Source organism: Marmota monax, unplaced genomic scaffold (assembly GCF_021218885.2).
Source record: "Marmota monax isolate L192 unplaced genomic scaffold, Marmota_monax_Labrador192_F-V1.1 WCK01_AAM20220418_F8-fsc00607, whole genome shotgun sequence".
In the NCBI taxonomy this organism is placed as follows: Eukaryota; Metazoa; Chordata; class Mammalia; order Rodentia; family Sciuridae; genus Marmota; species Marmota monax.
The window spans coordinates 42,740-67,609 of record NW_026693492.1 but is presented as its reverse complement, the minus strand read 5'-3'; the positions used below and the strand labels follow the sequence as shown (position 1 = coordinate 67,609).

Here is a 24,870-nt window from a genome sequence, read left to right as displayed (position 1 = left end):
TAAAGAATTTATTATTTAATATTAAAATAAATAGAATTAAGACAAAAAGTATGTTTTAATGTTAATTTTAAACAATATAAGCTGAGTCTTTTGAATCAATGAATAAATAATAATGAATAATAATAATAATAATAATAATAATAATAATAATAATAAATCAATGAGTAAATAATAACTACCTGGAAACATTTATGTTGGAAGAGCCAGAAATGCCTTTTGAAAGTGGGTAAGAATCAGTATGTTAATAAAATAATTTGTATTTCTGAATGACATTAACAAATAATATGAGAATCTTTTTATTGATTCCTATTTTTGGATGCAAATGATGTCCAAAAACCCATGACATCCTGAAAGTTCTAAAACTTATTTATAAAACTCACACTTCAACCTTGAAATAGTGTCATAAATTTAATTACAATTTATGAAAGAAGATTCATGATTTTTTTTAGTATTTAGTTGTTGAATTCCTATGTTCTTAATTCAATATGATGTTGCATAGTAAAGACATGTAGACTTCTTCAAAAACCCTCATTTGGACTTTTCTAATGTGTATTCTGGTATGATCCAGATCTGAGAACAATTACTGAAAGGAAAATCACATGGTATACTGAACCACACAACCAGAATCAATGCAACCATATCTACTCTTTGAAAATAACAGAACATCTGGTGCTAGACTAGGCCTTGAGACCTTTGGAGTTTGGTAACTATTTTAAGTAAATTAAAAGAATATACAACAATAAAGCCTATACTACACAATATCCTTGGCAAATATTCTATGAGGAGGAAATTAAAATCAACAATGAAAATCAGCAAAAGGAGAAACTACACTAAAGGAAAAAAAAAACAATTAAAGGAGAAATCAAGTCAAGTAAAAAGCCTTTCAGACCAAAATTATCAAAATACAAACCATATTTCAATAATAACCCTGAATTTTAATGGCTTAAACTCATCAATTAAAAGACATAGACTGGCTGATTGGATTTAAAAAAAGACCCAACACTATGTTGCCTTCAAGAGACTCATCTTATTGAAAAAGACATCAGCAGACTGAAGGTGAAAGGATGGGAAAAACATACCACTCACATGGACCATGTAAACAAGTAGGTGTTTCCATCCTCATCTCAGATAAAGTTGACTTCAAACCAAAGTCAATCAGAAGGCATAAAGAAGGACATTTCATATGGCTTAAGGGACTCATACTTCAATAAAACATAATAATTATAAATATTTATGCCCCAAACAATGGAGCATCTATGCATATCAAGCACTTATAAATTTCAATAGAGCACAACACAATAATACTGGTAGACTTTAATACACCTCTCTCACCACTAGGTAGATCTTCCAAACAAAACCTAAACAATGAAACTATAGACCACAGTAATACCATCAATAATTTAGACTTAACAGACATATATAGAATATTTCATCCACCAACAAGTGAAAACATTTTTTTCTCAGCAGCAAATGTCTCCTTCTTTTTTCTATAAATGTTTATTTTTTAGTTTTAGGTGGACACAATATCTTTTTTTTTAATATTTATTTTTTAGTTTTCGGCGAACACAACATCTTTGTTTGTGTATGGTGCTGAGGATCGAACCTGGGCCACACGCATGCCAGGCGAGCGCACTACCACTTGAGCCACATCTCCAGCCCTTCCTTCTTTAAAATAAACCATATGTTATGCCACCAAGCAAGTCTTAGCAAATATATAAAAAAATAGAGATACCTCCCTGCATTGTATCAGACCATAATGGAACGAAATTAAGATCAATGATAAAATAAAAAATAGCAGCAACTCCAACACCTGGAGACTAAATAATGTGCTACTGAATAATTCAAGGATACCAGAAGCCATAAGGGAGGAGATAAAGAAAATCTTAGAGGTAAATGAGAATTCCAATATAACATATCAAAATATCTGGGACACTATGACTATGAAGGCAGTGCTAACAGGAAAGTTCATAGTATTAAGCTCTATCAGTAAAAGAAGAAAAGTCAACAATTAAGTGGCCTGATAATGCATCTATTAGCCCTAGAAGAAGAAGAACAAATCAATACCAAAAGTAGTAGAATACAGGAAATAATTAAAATCAGGATTGAAATCAATGAAATTGAAACAAAAGAAATAATTGAAAAAATTTACAAAACAAAAAGCTGATTCTTTGAAAAAATAAATAAAATTGATAAACCCTTAGCCACCCTAATTAAAAAAGAGGATATGGAAAAAAATTACTAAAATTCTTGATGAAAAAGAAAACATCACAACAGACACTACCGAAATATAGAAGATAATTAGAAACTATTTGGAAAACTTATGCTCCAGTAAAATAGAAACTTCCAAAGACACCAACAAATTTCTATAGGCATATGATCTGCCCAAACTGAATCAGGAGGACATACACAATTTAAACAGATCAATTTCAAGCAAGGAAATAGAAGACTCCATCAAAACTCTACTAACCAAGAAAAGCCAGGGACCAGATGGATTCTCAGCAGAGTTCCACAAGAACTTCAGAAAAGAATTGATACCAATACTCCTCAAATTATTCCATCAAATAGAAAATGAGGGAACCCATCCAAACGCATTCTATGAAGCCAGTATCATTCTGATACCAAAGCCAAAGACTCATCAAGGGAAGAAAACTTCAGACCAATATCCTTGATGAACACAGATGCAAAATTAAAAAAAAAAAAATCTGGCAAATTGCATACAAAAACAAATTAATTATTCAGATTAAAGTCTATGCCAGCATTATTCTTTATATTCATGAAAGTTACAGAGTTAGCAACATTAGGCAGCTACTTCCTCAGTTAAATTCTACAGTTGCAATGTGCAATGCTAGGAGCATTGTGTTGTCCTCAAGAAAGTCCATTGTTTAAAGTTACTGTTATGCAGGCAGGTTCACAAGCTGTGGAACTGGTGAAACAATGTGGTTGTATTAACAAGAAAATTCCTTCATTCCCAGGAGCTGTGTGCCTGAGAGCCAAGTCAAGGCTGATAAGACTCTGGAACACAGTCTCCCCATGGAGAGCATTGCCATAGCAATCGGACAACCTGCACCTTTGCACAGAAACTTTCCCCAGGCACCAAGCATGCCACAGCCATAAAGTCATCAAGGACCCCAATCTCAGACACTGGTCTCCTAATCACTGTCATCTCTCTCCACACACAGGCACAACAGATAGAGCACTAATATCCATGATATATAAAGTACTTAAAAAACTTAGCACCCAAAAACACAAACAACCCAATCAATAAATGGGCTAAGGAATTGAATAGACACTTTTCAGAAGAAGATATATAATTGATCAACAAAAACATGAAAAAATGTTCAACATCTCTATTAAGTAGAGAAATGCAAATCAAAACCACTCTAAGGTTTCATCTCACTCGAGTCAGAATAGCAGTTATCAAGAACACAAGCAACAATAAGTGTTGCTGAGGATGTAGGAAAATAAGTCAACCAATCTGGAAAGTTGACTTATTTAAAAAAAGATTCCTTAAAAAAAAACTTGGAATGGAACCACCTTTTGACCCAGCTATCCCACTCCTATACCCAAAGAAATGAAATACTATAATGATGCAGCCACATCAATGTTTATAGCAGCACAATTCACAATAGCCAAACTGTGTAAACAACCTAGATGCCCCTCAATAGATGAATGGATAAAGAAAATGTGGCATATATACACAATGGAATATTACTTAGCAATAAAAGAGAATAAAATCATGGCATTTGCAGGTGAATGGATGGAGTTGAAGAATATCATGCTAAGCAAATAAGCCAATCCCCCAAAACCAAAGGCCTAAGGTTTTCTCTGATAAGTGGATGCTAATCAATAATGGGAGGGGGCATGGGATGAGTGATGGAACTTTGGATTGGGCAAAGGGTAGGGAGGGAAGGGGATGGGGCATGAGGATAGGAAAGAAGTGGAATGAGATGGTCAGCATTACCCTAGGTACAGATATGATTGCACAAATGGTGTAGCCCAAATTTGTATACAATGAATCAAAGAACATTCTGCTGTCATGTATAACTGATTATAACAGATATATAAAGAAATTTTAAAAATCAATTTCTTGGTAATTGCTATGGAATTTAAAAGTTTTTAAATATCTAGAGTTTCATATTTTAGGGTTTTTTAAATATTTTTAAAATATTTACATATCCATGAAATATGTTGAGGATGAGCCCCAATTCTAAATAAGGCATAATTAATTTGTATTTATATACAATCTGTATAAATAGCTGAAGGTAATCTTAAGAAATATTTTTGTCCATTTAGACTATAATCCATCACAGCAGATGAGTGTAGAAATTTTCACTGTGGCATCACGTTAATTTTAAAAAATTTTCAGATTTCAGAACTTTTTGGATTAAAGATGTTTGACCTATACACATATTTTGAGTTTTGGAGGGAAAGACTTCAATTCTATCTTAAAAGCATAGCTATTAAGGTTGACTATAGTTGTTCACAGTGCTTTCTTATATTACCCTTAGTCCTGACTCATTTGCTACTTTCTTGATCTGTAAAGAGTATTCATGTTGGAAATGTAAATGTAATCCAGACTTAGTGTAATAAAAGAAAAGGCATATCATTACATCAAAGTGAAATTGTACTCTACTTTTGATGTAAAGCATAAGCAAACAAGAGAGTGCCTTTTTCAAGAAGGTTAATTAGACACCTTTGTCATTTCCCAAGAATAAATAGGAAAAATTGAAGCATTTTAATTTTAGTTGTAATGATGAAAAACTTGGGAAAGCCTTTAAGAAATTAAGATGGTTTAACCATGATTTGCTCCAAACTAGAGATATTCTCCTCTATGTATAGCATAATAACCGCTAGGCAAGAAGTGCATCATAATATAAGAGGGATAATTATACTAGATATAAATTAGAATTCTGGTTGTACAAATGCCTGTAGGTCTTAATGTAAATCCAATATCTTTTCAAACTATCATATTGACAATTCCCAAGTCTTAGAGGAGACACAGAGGCCACTGGTGAAAAGGGTAGAGTGAAGAAGTATTATATATGATGGGATTGGAAAATTTGTCAGATTTGTTTGAAGAAAGGACAGTAGACTTAAACATAGGTAACTAATGTCCTACTCTATCATGAGAAGGAAACAATTTAACATTGTGATTAAAATAAGTGTATTTTGAAAAAAATGCTTAAATTTTTACTTGACCAAAAGTATGTATATAATACACATAAATACAAAATGTCATTCAATGTGTAGTGAGTATTCAAATCTTTTAAAAATTTATTCCACAGAAAAATAACCTCTGAACATGTTTATTTGTATTGACATCATGAAAATTACTTAAAATGCTTTCTGGATGTAGACATTTTAACTACTGACCTCAAAACCTTGAACTTTGATTATTATATGTACAAAATTAGGAGGCTGGTCTAAGTAAGTATTGATGCTTTCTGTTATTTTATGTAAGCACAAATCAAGTCCAGTACACTAAGATGTCTCTAATTCTACTTTTCATTACTTCTCTTTCAACTATTACAGTTTATTGCATGTATAACCCGAAAACCACCATCCCTTCCCAAATCAATTATAATATGTATTATTAAATTCCATTTCCTATAATTTTCTGCATTTTTCTCCTTTGTTCATTTATTTATTTTTGCATTTAGAAATGCCTCTTCCAATTTTCTAAATCTTAAAGCCTTTCTTAAAATGAACTAATGCAATAAGTGGGAAAATACATTTCCCTAAGCTATGGTTCTCTCTGATGCTAAAGAAAAATGCTTAATACCAAAGGAAACATCAAGGAAAAAATAAATTAACAAAGGAGCTACAAAACCAGTGAAACCCTCAGCAACTTAATAAGACCCAGTCTCAAATTAAAAAAAAAAAAAAAAATATATATATATATATATATATATATATATATATATATATATATATATATATATATATATATACAAAATACTGGGGATGGAGCTCAGTGATCAAATGTTCCTGGGTTCAATACCCATTACCAAAAGCAAATAAAAAACCAAATAAAGAAAAAAACAAACAAACAGAATGCAAATGTAAGTCCTTACCAATCGATAATTACTGTAGGGCACGTCACATTAGAGAAATAGAAACCTATGGAGAAAAGGAAACCTAACTTGCAGACTGATGCTCACTTTCTGGTCTTGGGGCTGCACATGGCAAAGATGGCGCCTTGCGATCAGCTAGAAGGTGTTACCATGGGTTGTGAGGAAAACTCGGACCACCTCTAGGATAGGCTCAGAACCCTTCCTCCCTCATGGAACTCTCCTCACCCTGCTGACCTTTATCCTGATTGGCTCCTGTGCCTTATATTAGCTATGTGTGCTTCCTCAATAAACCAACTCCAGCATTGACTGGTCTCCCTGAAGTGTTTTATTGTCCTCCCTGGTGAGTGTGGGCAGTCAGTGGGCCCTCTCCTTTCTTGGCTCGTCCTGGCAGGGGCACATTCTCCCTATCTCTCCTGCAGGTCGGGAGGGAATGAGGACTAAAAACCAAGACAAATTACCTCTAATGTAAATGGACTAAAGTATGCAATTGAAAGACATGGATGACTGACAGATAACAAAACTATCTTCAACTAAATGCTGACTATGAAGATTTATTTTGTCTTTAAAGACAAACAGACTGAAAGTGAAGAAATGGAAAAAGAATACCCAAGAAAATAGCAAACAAAGAGAGCAGGATTAGCAAAAATTTATACCAGTTACAGTAGACTTTAAATCAAAAACCATGAAAATTAATGAATAGTTCATTATATAATGATGCAGCCAATTTCACCTAGGATACAAAAACTGTAAATTAAGTAAAGCAAATATTAAAAGTCCTGAAGAGAGGAATACAATAAAAGTAAAGGGCTTCTATACTCGGTTTTTACCAATAGACTGATCATCCAAGCAGAAAATCAATAAGGAAACATTGTTCTTAAACTATACTTTAGACCAAATAGACCTTAGAGATAGTTAGTTATAAAACGTTCTATATCAAAGCATTAGTATTCACATTCTTCACAAGTACACAGAAAAAGAACTCTGGAAATATAATGTGTTAGGCTAAAAAACTATTTCTAACTATTTTAAGGAGTTTGAAGTAATACCATGCAAACTTTTCTAAATAAAGTGGTATAAAATTAATAATGACAGAAGAAACTTACAAAGTTTCAAATACATGGAAATTAAGCAACATGCTGTTGTTTAGACAGCCAATGAATCAAATAAAATTTCTAAAAATATATTGAGACAGAAAAAGATGAACGTGCAACATTCCAAAGTTTGTGCAGAAGCAAATGAAGCTGAGACTAAAAATGCAATAGAAAAAAAGTAAGATTTTAGTTTTTTTGAAAAGATAGTAAAAAAAAAAAAACAAACCATTAGAATAAAAAAGTAAAAATTAAAAATATGCATAATCAAATATGAAAAGAAGATACCACAGAAATATAAAGGACAATAAGTTTTATATGGATAATTCATGCTAATAATTGAATAACTTAGAAGAAATGTATAAATTCCTTACAACCTATCAAGACTGAATCATAAAGAAATACAAAGTTGGAACAAACCAATAACAAATAAGGAGATAATATCAATAACAAGAAGTTTTCCATCAAAAATATCTCAGGAACTGATGGTTTTACTGTTAAATTCTATCAAATATTAAAATATTAATCCTCAAACTATTTCAAAAATCAAAGAAAGGTTGATGCTTCCAATTTTTTTGAAACCAGAGAAGGATATTACAAGAAATGGAAACTATATGTCAATATCCCTGATGATCAGGAGTTGCAAAAACCATCAAGAAAATGCTAGCAAACTGAATTCAATCACATATTAAGAGTATTATCCAACTTGATCAAGTTGGATTTAACCCTGAAGCACAAGGGTGACTCAACATATACAAATCAGTACATGTAGCACATCATTTTAACAAAAGAATGATAAAAATCATGTAATTTCAAAAGGTGAAGAAAAATTACTTGACAAAATCCAGCATCCTTTTTCTGATAAAAGCTTGACAATTCAAGCATAGTAGGAAGGTACTGCAATGTAACTAACAATAAATGTTACTGAGGATGTGGGGAAAATGGTTCATTCATACACTGATGGTGGGACAGCAAGCTGGTGCAACCAATCTGGAAGCAGTATGGAGATGCCTCAGAAAACATGGAATGGATCCACCATTTGACCCAGTTATCCCACTCCTTGGTATATATCCAAAGGATTTAAAATCAACATACTACAATGATGCAGCCACATCCATATTTATAGCAGCATAATTCACAGTAGCCAAGCTATGAAACCAACATATGTTCCCTACAACAGACAAATGGATAAAGAAAATGTGGTACATATACACAATGGAATATTACTCAGCTATAAAGAATAATTAAATTATGGCATTTGCTGGTAAGTGAATGGAACTAGAGAATATTGTCCTAAGTGAAATAAGCCAACCCCAAAACCAAATATTAAATGTTCTCTCTGATATGTGGATATTAACCTATAAAAAATGAGGGTAAGGAGGGGAAGTTTAGAAGTTTATTGGATTAGAAAAAGGGGAAAGAAGGAAAGGGAGGAAGGATAGGAATCAGAAAGACAGTAGAATGAATCGTACATAACTTTCTTAGGCTCACATATGAGTACATGGCCAATGTAACTCCACATCATGTTCAACCACAAGAATGGGATCAAAATTGTAATGGTGTGCACCACATGTATGCGTAATATGTCAAAATACACTCTACTATCATGGATATCTAAAAACAACAAATGAGAAAAATGAAAGGTTTTATGTGAAAATCCTTGAATGAACATCAGAATCAATGGTGAAAAGTTGAAAAACCTGTAAGTAATGGAACAAAACAGGTTTTAAGTTTCACCTCCCTTGTTGTTTTCAAAAGTCCTAGAAGTCCTAGTCAGAATTATTATATGGGAGAAAGAGATAAAAAGCTATCAAATAAGAAAGGAAAAAGTGAAATTGTCACTGTCTGCTCCGCCAGAAAAAAAATACAAAAAACAAAAACAACAACAACAACAAAAAAAACTACCAGAACTAATAAGCAAATTTGGTAAAGTTGTAGGACACAAAAACCAGTGTGTTTCTATGTACTAATGGTGAACAATATAAAAAAGGAACTCAAAAATCAATCTCTTATAAAAGTAGAAAAATTTAAGTACCTATTAATTAATTGAACCACAGAAGTGAAAGATCTGCCAACTGAAAACTGAAAAGCACTGATGAAAGAAACAGAGAAAGACAAATAATTGGAAAGATATATGCTCATGGATAAGAAAAAAATAGTGGTAAAATATCCAAAGAGAGCTACAAAGTCATTGCAATTCCTTAGCAAATTTCTAATATAATTTTTCATGGAAATATAATAAATAATCTTGAAATTCTCATAGAATTATTAAAATAAACTCCAATATATCCAAGGCAGTCATTTCCAAAAAGAAACTGGAAACATAACTCTACTTGGTTCAAACTACACTTTGAAGTTAGAGTAATAAAAATATGATACTGATAAAAAATAGACACATCAGCATGTGGGACAGAACAGAGATATATGTTGAATTGAGTTTCGACAAAAATGCCAAGAAAACACAAAGGGAAAAATATAGTCTCTTCAATAAATAGTAGGGTAAAACTGGATATCTACATAGAAAATAATGAAATTAGACTTTCATCCCATATAACCAACTCAAAATGGGTTAAATACTTAACACAAGACCAGAAACTATAAAACTACTAGGAAAAGTAGGGGAAACCTACACAACATTTATTTGGGCATGTTTTTTTTTTCTTTTTCTCAGATATGATCTGAAAAGCATAGCAACAAAATGAAAAATACTCAGATTAGTGAAAAATGAAAAGCTTCGTCACAACCAAGGAAAACAAGAAATACAAGGAGATAATACATGGGATATAAGAAAATGTTTGCAAACAATACATCTGATAAGAGGCTAATAGCCAAAGTAAACAAGGAACTCAGTAATAAGAAAACCAATTACTCCATTAAAAAACAAACAAAAAAAATAGGCAAAAGACCCAAATACACTCTACTTAAAGATGACCTACAAATAGCCAACAGAGAAGGAAAACCTGTCATTTACAACAACAGGGATGAAGCAGAGAATATTATATTAAATGAAATAAGCCAGGTTCTGAAAGACAAATACTGCATGATGCACCCATATATAGTAGTTGCTCAAAGTTAAGGACATTGGGATAGTGGGTGGGTAGGGGATAGTGATATGTTGGCTGAAGGATACAAAATTACAATTATATCTGTGGAATAAGTTCAAGGAAGAAATTGTACTGCATAGTGACAATAATTAGTGACAACATACTATACTACTGAATAATGCTGAGTGGATGTTAAGTATATAATTACCAAAATGATATACGTGTGAGGTAATGTATATGTTAATTAGCTAGATTTAGCTATTCTACAATGTATATATTCATACAAAAATCATGTTGTACACAATAAATGTAATTTTGTCAATCTAAAAAATAAGTAAATTTGTAAAAACAAATAGTGAAGAAGTTACAATATGAGAACATTTTATTCTAATGTCCTACAGCATAAAATGACAGAATAAGAAAATAAAAATATTTAATTGTAGAAAATTATTTAAAAAGTATATAAAAGTACATATAATTTATGAATAGATTATTAGTTTATAAAGGCTTCAAAACCATGTATTAGAAATAATGTAATTTAGAAAATGATTATATTCTACAAATATGATTTTATACTCTATAAGAATACATGGCACACAGAAAAAAAGGGAAAATAAATACATTAAAATGTTAACTCAATATTTTCTTTCAGATTTTATCTAGACTAATACTAAATTAATTATAACCTTTATTTTATTGAAACTTAGATCATCACATATCATATTATAAGTTGCACATGTCAACTTATTTTTTGAAAACTAATCCTATTGCAATACCATGCCATTTCCAGTTGTTGGGCCCCAGGGCATTCATACTACCCTTAAACTTCAGTATGTTAATTTCTATGTTGAGTGACATTGTATAACATATTTTTAACCTGCATATCTATAATAGGTTTACTCAGAATTATTCATTAAAGAAATCACTTTAGAAATGTTTTTCTCATATAAACCCATCAGTGTTTTGCACTGAGGCCATTTAAAGGGAATTTTAGGGCTGTAAGTTCATTTATTTTTGTGCTTCCTAATTAGACAACCCCAAACTTATTTTTATGATTCACATTGTGTGGCTCTAACTTTCACCCTAGTTGTAGGAATTATGATGTATTTTGTGCCAGTATTGTGCTACCATTACAATTGGTAATAGAGTTCACTTCTTGTCTCTCTGGACACAATGACCAATTAAGCCTGAGGAACTCTCAAATCCCGAAGGAGATAGAGGACAGTGCTCTGTGAAACATGGGTCCTTAAGAAATATTGATTGGTTGGTTTTATTTAAAGGGGCAAAAATTTCTCATCAATGTTATTGATATATATAAAATCAGCTTTTCATTGTGGCAGTCAACTAGGATCTTGGTGAGGAGAGCCTATGTCAGTCAAAAATGCCTCCGTGATTGAAGACAATATCTATAATTTACTTGCACTTTCTCTTGAGGACTTTTTAATGTTTTTGATGCAGCCCAGGTTGCATCCTAATTTCATTTTTCACTGGTGGGTGAAAGGCCACATGGCTGAAAGCTTAAAAATTTACTGAGTTTAAAACCCATTATCAGGCACAACCTCCATCCAGACAGGGCACAAAGAAAGATGTAGACATCTCTCTGTCACAGAAAAAAAAAAAGGGTGAGTGGTATCCATTACAGAAAATTATGTTACTATGAGTGGAAAGTATCTCTCAAGGTCATCTCATCCATAAATTGTATTTAGAGTGTCTGATTTGTTTCCTAGAAACCAGTCCCTTTTATCTTTTCATTCTTTTGAATGAACATTTGCTCATTATATCTCCATACATAGAAAGAGTCAGTGGGATGTCTAAATTTATATGCAAATTCAGGAAAGTCTAATATATTTTTCAACTGATGGTGGGTTACTGTTTTTCATAAGAAATAATGTATATCTGTAGCTAAAAAGCCAACGTTGGAATGAAAATTTTAAAAACAATTCAAATTATGAGGACCTACAAGTCTTAGATGCACATTTGTTCACTCTCATGTACCCATTCTCCTGGCAGTTTATATTTCAATGTGAGTTTTTCTCACTCTGGATAAAGTTTCTCATTCTGTGGTAAAGTGTTTATAAATAAACCAGTCTTTATTATTTTGTCTTTTTCTTTAACTCTGTATTGCAGTTCTCTTTTATTTTTATGCTTGTTAAGTTCAAATGGTGTAAGTCATCTTTGTATATTCTTATTGTGTTTTTTTATATTTGATGGGAACTATTACACAAAAAGAGAAGTGTATTTTAATCTTAGGTTTAAGTCTTGGCCTCACAATATGTTTATTCACATTACTTATCTCCCTGAGTCACAATAGCAATAAAATGTAAATCATAAATATTTTTCAGAGTTTTCGTGAGAATTAGAAAGTTTGTATTTTAGATACTAAGCAGTGTCAGTCACATATCAATCAAATAATTATTATATTATCAGCTTTTCTATTTTCATCAAGGGTATTTGTGAATAGAGAGGATACCCATGATCATTATAATATATCATAAGTAGCCTACAAATTTTTACAATAAATCAAAGAGTCCCATGATTGTTCTTTATGGGAATAGACATGCACAGAAGAAAAATACAACTCAAAGAAAAATCACATAAAGATCTTACTAAAGCAAGCAGAATTTCTTTATATCAATTATACATTTAGATAGGACTTATAATTTCTAAGTTACTCAAAATTTTTTGACTTGGATTCAAAGCAGCATGTATTACTATAATGTTGTATTAAGGTAGCTTATGAAGTAAGAAGACAGGATTTAAAATGTACTAAGTACCCAGTTTCATATACACATATTATTATGTTCTTTATGCCATTTAATTGTAATAATTTACTTTAAAAATAATTCAAGGTCTGAGAATGTAATCTAGGGAAAACTGTATACTTAGAATATATGAGGCCTTGAGGTTCTGGATTCAGTCCCCAGCCACAAGGTGCAGTTGGGGTAGGGGAAAGTCAAACACAACTACTAAAAACAGAAGAAACATAATTTTTAGTTTTAAAATAACTATATTCTTCACAATGCTTCTTTAATTAATTATAGATTATATTTGGCATGAAGTCAATTGTTATAACTCAATTCAGATCCAATGAGTAATCAATAATATATATTTACTGCTTTATTCTTATATTTTTAGGAACAAAAAAATAAGTGAGTCATCATGAATTGGGCAAATGACAGTACCTCAAAAGGGTTTATACTACTTGGCTTCTCAGTCCCTGGCTACAAATGCCTCTCTTTGTGGTTTTGTTAATATCGTACACAGTCACAATCTTTGGCAATGTGTCCATCATGGTTGTGTGCATTCTGGATCCCAAACTTCACAAACCCATGTATTTCTTTCTCACTAATCTCTCCATCTTAGATCTCTGTTATACCACAAGCAAAGTCCCTCATATGTTAGCAAATATTTTTTCTCAACAAAAAGACCATCAGGTACAGTGGCTGTGTGGCCCAGCTTATCATCTTCCTGGCCCTGGGTGCCACAGAATGTCTCCTACTGGCTGTTATGTCCTTTGACAGATTTGTGGCAATCTGCAGACCACTCCACTATGGAGTCATCATGAACCGATGGTTCTGCTTAAGGATGGCTGCCTTCTCATGGCTCACTGGATTCAGCAACTCAGTGTTGCAGTCTTCCCTGACACTGAACATGCCACGCTGTGGTCATCGGGAAGTGCACCACTTCTTCTGTGAGGTTCCTGCCCTTCTCAAGTTGTCATGTGCTGACACAAAGCCTATAGAGGCTGAGCTCTTTTTCTTCAGTGTATTAATTCTGCTAATTCCAGTGACATTGATCCTCATCTCCTATGGCTTCATAGCTCAAGCAGTGTTGAAAATAAAGTCTGCAGAAGGCAGGCGGAAAGCTTTTGGAACATGCGGGTCCCACATGATTGTGGTGTCCCTCTTTTATGGAACAGCCATCTATATGTATCTACAACCACCTTCATCCACCTCAAAGGACTGGGGAAAGATGGTTTCTCTCTTCTATGGAATCATCACCCCCATGTTGAACCCCCTCATCTACAGCCTTAGAAATAAAGATATGAAGGAGGCATTCAAGAGGGTGATGTCAAGAATCTGTCTTATTAAGAAATAAAAGGTACTTCAATGTGATGAGAATCTTCTAAGTTTTCTCTTGTCCTTGAAGACAGTAATAATGTTTCAAATGATGTTCCCTATTTTCAGGCTTTCATGGTTTCACTGAATTCTACCAAAGAAAAGTCTTCCTTTGCTAAGAAAACAATATATGATAACAAAATTAAAAACTTCTTTGCCTTCCAGAAGTCCCCCAAGGGCACTGTCTTCCTTTAAGCCAAATCAGTCTAATTTCTTCCTATCAATGTTGGAGTAGTCAGGAGAGTTGGATATTTTACCATTCACCTGCATATTATTTGTTCTAGAACAATCTTTGTTTATCCCTTAATACAGTTTCCATATCTCTGTGATTAAATAACCAGGCAATCCAAACTAAAAATTTTAAAATTCAGAACCTAAATTCTCTATGACTTTACATCCTCAATCGCTTTATAAAAATCATAATATGTATGTACCCTTCCAAAACTGTCCTGAACCTGTAGTTCAACTCTAGTCTAGGTGGCTTTAAGTGATGCGTATTTAATCTGAAATTTTAGTTGCATTTTATTTGCAGTTCTATTTTCAATTCATCCCCTTAGTCCCCATGGATAACATTTCTCCTTTTTCTACTTCTGTCAAATTCCCCATTTGTGCTCAGTTCTCACTTAGACATATGGACTCTCTCCTAAATTATAAAGTTACTTACACATAGATTTGTAAATGACAATGTTTTTTTCCTCATAGTGATCTGAATTAATTCATTATGGATAGTCATTCAATAAACATTTATTGTTCATGATGTAGTATACAACCACAGAAAAGGCAGTCACTGAAGAAATGCTCTACTTCTTGAGGGAAGTTATCCCGAAACTGAAACACTTAAATAGTTATTTGCAGTTAGTAATATAAGAACATAGGTGAGGCAGCATTTTAGGCAACAGAGAAAAGATTGCAAGACAAAGCATTTCAGAAATTACAATGGTTAAAAACATAAAATTCATAAAATAAGACATAAACATGTTAGCCAAAAAGATTGGATTTTATTCAGTAAGCAAAGCAGTATAACCAAAGCACAGAGGATACCATCAGGAGTAGAAAAGCAAAGAAACAGATATAGCTCACACATAGGGAGGAAAAGTATTGTATAGGAAAGGTAAAATTTCAAATAAGTGTAAAAAGGAGACTGTAAGCATATAATTTTTTAAACATTGGTTTTCTCATAAAAGCATTAAGAAATACAAAATTATAAAAATGGTTTTAACTGTGGCACAAGTGTCTTTTTAAAATTTCCAAACCTAAAATAACCATTGCTGTTTCTTGTCGAATATATGGAAAACATTTCAAACTTAACACATCTCAAAGCTGAACACTTCTTCTCCATTACCACAAAAACCTCATCTTTGGCTCATTATTTTAATAAATGAATTTACCTTTTGTTTATATATACAAATTGGAAACCATGAGCCGTATCAATCTTTCCTATTCTGAATCCCCCATCTCTCCCTAATTTTGTATATTCACATTTCTAGTACCATCTTCCTTTACCTGGGTCTTTATTCACTCCCCCCAACTCCCTGTCAATGGAATTTATAAGTTGTTTGGGGGAAGGGGGGTTGTTGTTGTTTGTTTGTACATTCGTGAGAATCCTGAGAATATTTTTATATTCTTCAAAACAATTTAAATTTCTACAAATTAAATTTTACTACACAGTTATATAAAATGTATTTAACCATTTTTATATTGTTAAATATTTTTTCACTTCTTATGTTTGGTATTATAAATAATATTGCAAAGAAATTCAACTTATGGATATGGGTTGGGATGTCAGCTTGTAATTTTAGAACTGGTATTACTGATTTAAATTATGTTTCTTAGAGTTAACATATATTGCCAATTCACACTACAAAAAATTTTGTACCCTTTAACATTCTTAGAATCATTATATGGAGTAAATGGGAATGCTTCCTTCATGACCTTTTGTAAACTCTGGGATCTATCATCTTTGAGACATTTGCCAACTTTAGAAGCAGAAATATTATTAGCATCCTATTTTTTTATTTCCTTGAGTACTTTGAAAATAATATAGTTTTTATACATAGAATAAATTATAGGAGTTCATAAATATTTCATTTTCTCTCCCCTTCTAGGGAGATGGTAGAATTGTACTTACCTGCCTTATTTGAAAGCAACCCAGCTATTTAATTTGCTTTATCTATAAAAGGTATGAAAAAAATGATGTGAGCCACTTTTTGATGATGCCATGTTCTCTTTCCTCTACCCATCGAAATGATGTTCAAGGTAGAGTTCTCAATCAGCCTGAAATAGTTTGAAAACAATATGGAGTAGAACTCCAGCCCTTGATAGACAAGTAGCATGAGTGAGAAATAAATACCTATTACTCACAGTCACTGAAAATTCAGAGGTTTTTATTAGTCAATTATAATATAGCTTATACTTACACTAACTGATTATAGAAACTGGTCCTAGTAATAGGGTTTGGATGTCAAGAACAAAAATAAATTAGGAGGCACTGCACAGGATAAGGGGTCAGACAGTGAGGAAATCAATATTAAAAAATTGAAACCATAATGACAGGGTAAAATGCTTGATACATTATCATCTTTAATAGCTTATATGTTAAATAATGAACCCAATTGTAATGACTGAAGACAAAGAGGTTGAAAAACACTTGTATTTGTTATTTTTTTGATGCATTTTACAGGACTTAAAAAAAGATAAGCTTAGAAAAAAGTCCATGTATTCAAGTTGAAATAAAATGACTCATTAGAATCTAGATTTTCAGATGCTAGAGGAGTGAAAAAATAAAAATAAATATTTTCTCAATTTCATATAACACATAAAATTGTGGACATTCTTTGAGGAACAAACAGTAATTAAAATATAACCCCTAACCCAGGTATTATGGCATAACCTTGTAATTCCAGTTATTCACAAAGCTGATGCAGGGGTATTTCAAGTTTGAGGACAGTTTGGACAATATAGCAAGAACTTGTCTCAAAATGAAAAACAACAATGGCTTAGATATAGCTCAGGATCAAGTGCCCATTTATGTGTGTGCATACACCTACACACATAAATATCTCTCTCTCTCTCTCTCTCCATATATATGTGTATAATTATATATATATTCATGTGTATATGTATACACACATATATAAAAATCCATGGAGTAAGAATTGATTCAAGAATATATATCATACACTTGTTATTAAACATTCTCTGTGAATTACAAAAGCACCCGATATATCCTTTCAGTTGAAATAAGTAATTCAGAGAAAAGAGAGTCAAAGTAAAGAAAAAAGTGAATAGGCCTATCCCACTGAAGACTGATAGGTTCAAGGAAATTACAAAAGAACATATAAAGAGAATCGTATCTTGATAAGAATTGAGAACTTGGCCATTGGAACATTGAATCGACTGAGATCAAATAGATAAGAAGCAAAATTGTTGAAAGAGTAATATAACAAATAAATTATGAATCTGCATTTTTCAAAAACCTTCTGTTTGAGATGTAAAATAACCTTTGGACACCCTATTTTCTTAAGTAGAAAGGATGTTGAGAAAACTTACATTGTCTTCTTCAAATATAGCCATTGAGGATAATGGAAATAGGATGTCTGAAATGTAGAATTAAAGGATTATGAAAAACAAAGAATGAAGGAGCTATTTTTCAGTAAGTGGAAGTTGAGAACATTTATGAACTCAGTGTCGGAATTTCTCACAATAACTGCTCAATAGTTCTCAGCATTTCTTGGGACCTATGAATTATGATCTTCTCTAAATTTCCTCTATCTGAATGGGAGTGTTAATACTGGTCACCTTCATTCAATTCCATCTGTTAAATTTTGAGTATGCATAGGGCAGGTAACTGCCTTTTTAAATTTACAGATCACTGAGCCAAGAGAATGCAAGTACAGATCTAATGAAGAGATTAGAGAGCACTAAGAGGTCCTATACTTTGAGTTAAGGTGGTAAACTAACTGGATAGAAATGCTTGTTTCTCTTTAGAAAGGAGCAGATATAATTTGTTTGTAGGAAGAAGGATAAAATAAAACTTTTTATGACTAAAATGGAAGACTGTGGTAGTCTCTAAGAATCTCCACAAATATTTTTTCATTCCTTCTACGCATATGATAAGACTATAATTTTCTCTGCCATTCAACAAATGTGTGACTTTATATAACTTTGGTCAATAAGTATGAGGTAAATTAATTGTCAAAATCCTAGGAATTTTCAGTGTCAATGGGTGTTTTGCAATTTTTACTTCCCTTTATCACAAAAATCTAGAAAATATTTGACACTGTCCACTCCACCTACTTGTATCTCTAATGGGAAGTAACATGGAATAGATTTTCAAATGACATTAAATGTAAATGAGACCTAAACAAAAAAACAAAAATGAGTCTTAGTTGCTTTAAGCCACTGTGATTGTTTTACAAAGTTTTTAATTGGTAATTTCTCTTAGAAATTAATTTTTAAATAACATTATTTAAAAATATTTAAATATAAAACTAATTATTTTCACCATTAAGTGAGATAAAAGTCAAAAAATTTATACTTAGAGAGTGACCCAAATTTTGTGTGCACCGACCTATGTGTATGAAAGTACTGGAAATAAATTAATTAATTTGTGGTGAGGTAAATAATAGGACCTAAGCAAAATTTTATTCTGTTTCATATTTTTCTTGAAAAATTTCCAGTGATATTTATTTGATTCCTAGTAGACAACATCTAAAAAATTATGAATTAACATTGAATTTATTTTTAAATGAAGAGTTATTGAGAGTGAAATAACTACAAGTCTAATGTAATTAAACATTTGGCAACGAATTTTAGAAACATCTATTCCAATCCTCAAGTTTACGACAACAATTTCCCAAGACCTGCTTTCAAAAAAAAATTTTGTAAATGTCTGTAAATATGTGAGGCATATAGAAGTAATTTAAATAACCAATATAAAGCAATTTGAGTCTAACATGTGAATAATCATCAGTATTTTAAACTATTTTATATTGTCCATATCTACATTATTATCATATACCACATTAATCTGAGACACCTAAAATGTGTCTGCTCTCCTAAGTGTGCAATCAGAAATAAGAAAGTTACAGTTTTATCTGTAAGATGAAGAATGAAAGAAAAAAAAACTCTCAAAAAGATTATAACTAAAATTCTTAAGAGATAACAGTATACAAACATGGAAATTATAACATCAAAAATTCAGAATGTTGGAGAAAAGCAGTCAAATTATTGAATTTTATTCTCTGTGATAAGTTACCATCTATTTATAATAGATTATTATAATATATTTTTGTAAGCCTCCTTGCAACCTGGAAGAAAATCTTAAAATGCACACGCTAAAAACAAAACCACAAGTGAGGGCTAGATTGAAGATGTGGCTGAACAGAGAAGAAACAGGGCAACAAAGTAAAAATTACATTTCCAGGAGAGGGATTGAGGGAAGAAATCTGAAAATCAGCAAGGAAGGTAGGGAATCCTAAACACCATAAGAGAGTATTAAAGGTATCAGAGAGAAAGATGAAGAACACTTATTTTGACCCTGGATATCCAGGAAGTGGTGTGCAGTGGGGTGGAGAGGGGGACTCCATATTGATAGTTGAAAGGTAAGTTGGAAGGTATCAGTAACCCATTATTGCAGCAAACCTGTAATTCTAACTGCAGGAGAATTCCATAGTACTCACTTAAATCCAGCTTGGGAAGCTTTCTGTGGTCTAACCAATGCTTTCACCTAAAAATGAAGCTCTCCTTGGGCTCCAACAGGTGCCACAAGCCCCACAACCCAATGTGCTACTACAGTCAGTCTTAGACTCTATCCTGCATTAGAGTCCTGTAGCAAACCTCTGATGCTGTAAGGAGACTAAGGCCTATGTATACCTCATAGCATAAGACAGGCCATTATGCATTCTGAAGATATGGGACCAAGGCTATTGAGTTTAGAAATAACAGTACTGTCCACAATTGCCCTGTGGGAGTGGGAATGGTCCCATTCGTGTTCTGCAGCTCCAGAACTGAAACTGCCACCACCAGCAGCAATTTCTCCACCAGACCTTGGGGCAGCATCATTCATGTCCTAGAGCTCTAGGATCAGTGGCCCCAGAAGGACCCACACTTACCATATGGGCCTAGGAATGGTGCCTTTCAAAGCCCATGGTTTTGAGTCTATAGATCATTATCTATAAGTGTGATAAGTCACCATCTATTTATAATAGATTATTATAATATATTTTTGTATTTTGCCAAAATCCCTGGTGTCACCTGTTCTCAACATCTCCTTTGAATCCAAAGTTCTGGGACAACAATTTCCGGTGCCAGAGATACCGGTATCACCCATGCTAACACTACAGTACCTGGAAAAGATCCTTTCCATTCCCTGTGGCTACAAGCCTGCAGCTTCCAGTACCTCCAGTCCAGGGATAGCATGTGCCATCTCAAGGTCTTTAGGAAAGTCTCTTTCACGTTGCATGACTCCAGTACTAATGCTGCCAGTGTTGCACACCCCCAGTGACTGGATGGTTCTCTCTGCCTCCTACATCCCTGGAACTACAGTCACCACTATCACAAGATCCAACCCCATCAAAACTAGACTCAGTGAAGCCTGATGACACACACTATAGGAAACCCAAATCCATTGCAAATTTGCACCATTATCTTTAAGAACTGCTATAGCCTAGACTGTTGAGGGGCTCAAAGAGATTTCTGAAATTGATTACAGCTGAAGTTTATACTTATGAGCTTACATAGAGCACAACTGAAGCCCCAATTCAACTGACAACCTATATCACACATAAACGAAAAAAAATATTTTTCTTATTAAAGCTACTAAATAAAATGGGAAGAAGCACCTGTTACACAAGATACACAGACATCAAATAGGGGCCCAAGAAACATGAAAAAGCAAGGAAGCATGCCACTTCCAATGGAACACAATTCTTCAGAAATACATCCCAATTTAACGGAAATCTATGGAATTCCAGCAAAGAATTTAAAGCAATGATCTTAAGGAAACACAAAAAACAGGAGAATGAAGACAATACAATAAAATGAGAAGAAACAATGCATGATACAAATGTCATGAATAATTAACAAAGTGAGAGAAATCATTGAAAAGAATCAATCAGAAAACTTGGAAATGAAAATTTCTATCAGTGAAATAAAGAATGTAATTGAGAGCTTCTTCAACAAACTAGACCCAGCAGAAGAAAGAATTTACTAACTTGAGGACAGGTATTCTAGAAAGCCTACGAAAACAAAGGAAGAAAAAGTAATACTTTTTTAAAAAATAAAGAAAAATAAAAGGTATGAAGAAAGCCAAAAAGATATATAGAAGACTATTAGTGAAAAAATACTCATATTATATGAGTTGTAGAATAAGAAAAAAAAAGGAAAAAATGCATCAAAATCTCATTTAATTGAACTAATAGCAAAAAAAAAAAAAAATCCCACATTTTCAAAGGGATATGCACATCAGGAATCAAAAAGCTCAAAGGACATCAACTAGACTCAACCCTAGAAGACATTTTTAAAGGAACGTTATAGTCAGACTTTCAAAAGTACAAGCCAAAGAGAGAATAAAAAAACAGGAAGAAAATTGTGTCGAGTCACATATAAAGAAATCCTGCTTAGAATAAAGGCAGATTTCTTGGCAGAAATTGTGTAGGCCATAAGACAACATGATGACATCTTCAAAGTCCTGAAGGATAAAAAAAAACCCTGAAAACTAAGAATACTATGTCCCACAATACTATTCTTCAGAAATGAAGTGAAATAAAGCACTTCCCAGGTAAGGAAAAACTGAGGGAATTTTCCAGAGGTGGAAAGGAAGAAAGGATATGTAAAAATGTCAGAAAACAACAAAATGACAGAGTAAGTTCACATCATATTGATAATAATTTTGAATATGAATGGATTAAATTCTCCAGTCAAAAAAAAAAAAAAAAAAGGTTGGTCAAGGGATTTAAAAAGCAAGTTCCAATTATATGTCCCCTAAAAGAAATTCATTTCACTTCACTAAATAAGATACACACCACAGACTAAAAAGGAAGGTTTGAAGAAATATATTCTGCACAAATCAAAAGCAAGCAATAACAGCTTCAATAATATCAAATAGAAGAAAAATTAAACCAAAAATTATTAAAAAATATGAAGAAAGTCATTATATATTAAAAGAATCAATTCAGCAAGAAGAGATGATTATTGAAGAAAGTAAAACTGAAAAAAAATTATTGAAATGAAAACATAAAAATCTGTGTACTACAACAAAAGTAGTACTAAGAGGGAAACTTATAATAATAAATGAAAACAACAGAAAATAGAAAGATTTCAAATAAACATCCTAATGATACACCGAAAGTACTTATAAAAGAACAAACCAAATGTAAAATTATTCAAACGAAAAATAAAGATCAGAGCAGAAATAAAGTAAAAATGTAAAAGACTATACAAAAGATAAATGAAGCAAACATTGTTTTTTTTAAAAAAAGATAAACAAAATTGACAACTATTTAGCTAGGTAAACAAAAACAAAAAAGAAAGAAAAAGAAAAGTACAAATAAATAAAATCAGAGGTATAAAAAGGAGATATTACAACTGATTCCATGAAATAAATTGATCATAAAAAAACTACTATCAACAATTGGATGCTAAAAAACTGGAAAACCTGGAATAAATGGACAAATTCCTAAACATATGCTCCCTAAAATGATTGCATCAAGAAGAAATAGAAAATCTAAACAGACCAATAATGAGTAATGAGTTCAAAACAGTGATTTAAAATTTCCCATCAAAGAAAAGTCCAAGATGTGATGGCTTTTTGACTGAATTCTACAAAACATTTAAAGAAGAATTAATTGTAATTCTTCTCAAAATATTCCAAAAAAAAAAAAAAATGGATGATAGGAACTGTACCAAACTCTTTGTATTACTCTATACTTAAATCAAACAAGGACACACACACACACACACACACACACACACAAGAATACTTTAGATTCGTATCTTTAATGGATATGTATGCAAAATAAAATACTCAATAAAATATCAACAAATGGAACCCAACAGCATAGAAAAAAGATTATTGACCATGATCAATTGAAATTTATCTGAGGGATGCAAGAATGGTTCAACACCTTTCACAGAGCACAACTAAAGCACCTATTTGCAACTCAATTCAATAAATGTAATACACCATTATCAACAAATGGAAGGACAAAATCATGTGAATATCTCAGTAGATGCAGAAAAAGCATTTGCTAAAAGTTCAACATCCCTTCAGGATAAAAATTGTACCAAAGTAGGTATAGGAGCAATATATTTCAATATAATAGAAGGTATATATGGCAAACCCACCAGTCAACTTGACATTGAATAGGGATAAACTGAAAACTGTTCCTCTAAAACCTGTAGTAAGACAAATATTCCCACTTCTGCCACTCTTACTCAGTTTAGTACTGGAAGTCTTAGCCAGAGTAATTAGGCAAGAGAAAATAGAAATAGAAAGATATAATGTCAAATTATTCCTCATAGTAGAAGATATGATTCTATATATTTAAAAAAATAAACTATTCCACTAGAACTCCACTTGAACTGATAAATGAATTCAGTAAAGTTGCAGTACACAAAATCAACACAGCAAAATAAGTAGCTCTTTTGTACACCAATCATGAGAATGCTCAGAGCGAAACCAAGAATGAAATCCCATTTTTGACATCTGCAAAAATATAATACAATGTCTAGGAATAAATTTTATCAAGGAGAGGAAATGATGACAGAGTGAACCTGGAGAGCAACACTCAATTCCTCCATGGTCAGGAAAAAAAAAAAAAAAAAAACAGAGAAAGAACAGCTGACCAGAGAGCTGAGTGACAGAGCAAACACCACAAAACTCAATATGGGACAGTTTGAGACTTATGGGGAATTGAAATTTTTTAATGAAGCAGAAAATAAGGACACAAATCCTTGACTCCAATCTCTGACCAGGTCTGTTGAGTGGGAAAGAGGAACATAGAAGGAGAGGGGGAAAAATGCCTGTAATCTTACTTCCTTAACAGGATTTGCTTAAAAAAAGGCAGACCAAGTTAAAACAGGACAGGAGCTGCATATAAGGTGAAGAAGATCACACAGTTTAACCCAAATTGTGGGCTGAAAACTACACCAAACAGGACATCCATTCAGTAGAATCCACAGCTAGCTAGTCTCCTATGAAGAAATTAAAGCAATAAATCTTCTCCCCACCTGTAGTGATAAATAAAACCAGAGGAAACTGCTTGGAAACAGGTTATTTCAGTAATCTCATTGGAAGAAACTTATAGAGGGATAGCTGCTAGCTGAAGGTTAGTAAAACCCCCTCCCCCTCCCCTAGGACAAGAGGAATGGGATGGAATTGACCCAAGAATAAATCATTCCTGGGTAGTGTTAACCCCAGTCCACACAGCTTCTGCAGGACCTCAGGCAAAGATGGGCCAATTGACACTCCACTTCCATCACAGTGATGGGTAAAATCCTGGTGATCTGCAGCAATGAGTGTGGAGGTTTCTATTCCACAGACTGC

General features: G+C 32.6%; 1 protein-coding gene across 1 annotated transcript; it reads left to right on the top strand.

The window, feature by feature from the left end:
* The first annotated feature begins 13,365 nt into the window (after positions 1 to 13,365).
* Positions 13,366 to 14,304, top strand: LOC124102089 (putative olfactory receptor 2B3). The gene is given in 3 exon segments (XM_046458336.1): positions 13,366 to 13,417; positions 13,420 to 13,616; positions 13,618 to 14,304. Coding segments are annotated over 3 exon segments (936 nt in total).
* The last annotated feature ends 10,566 nt before the right edge of the window (positions 14,305 to 24,870 follow it).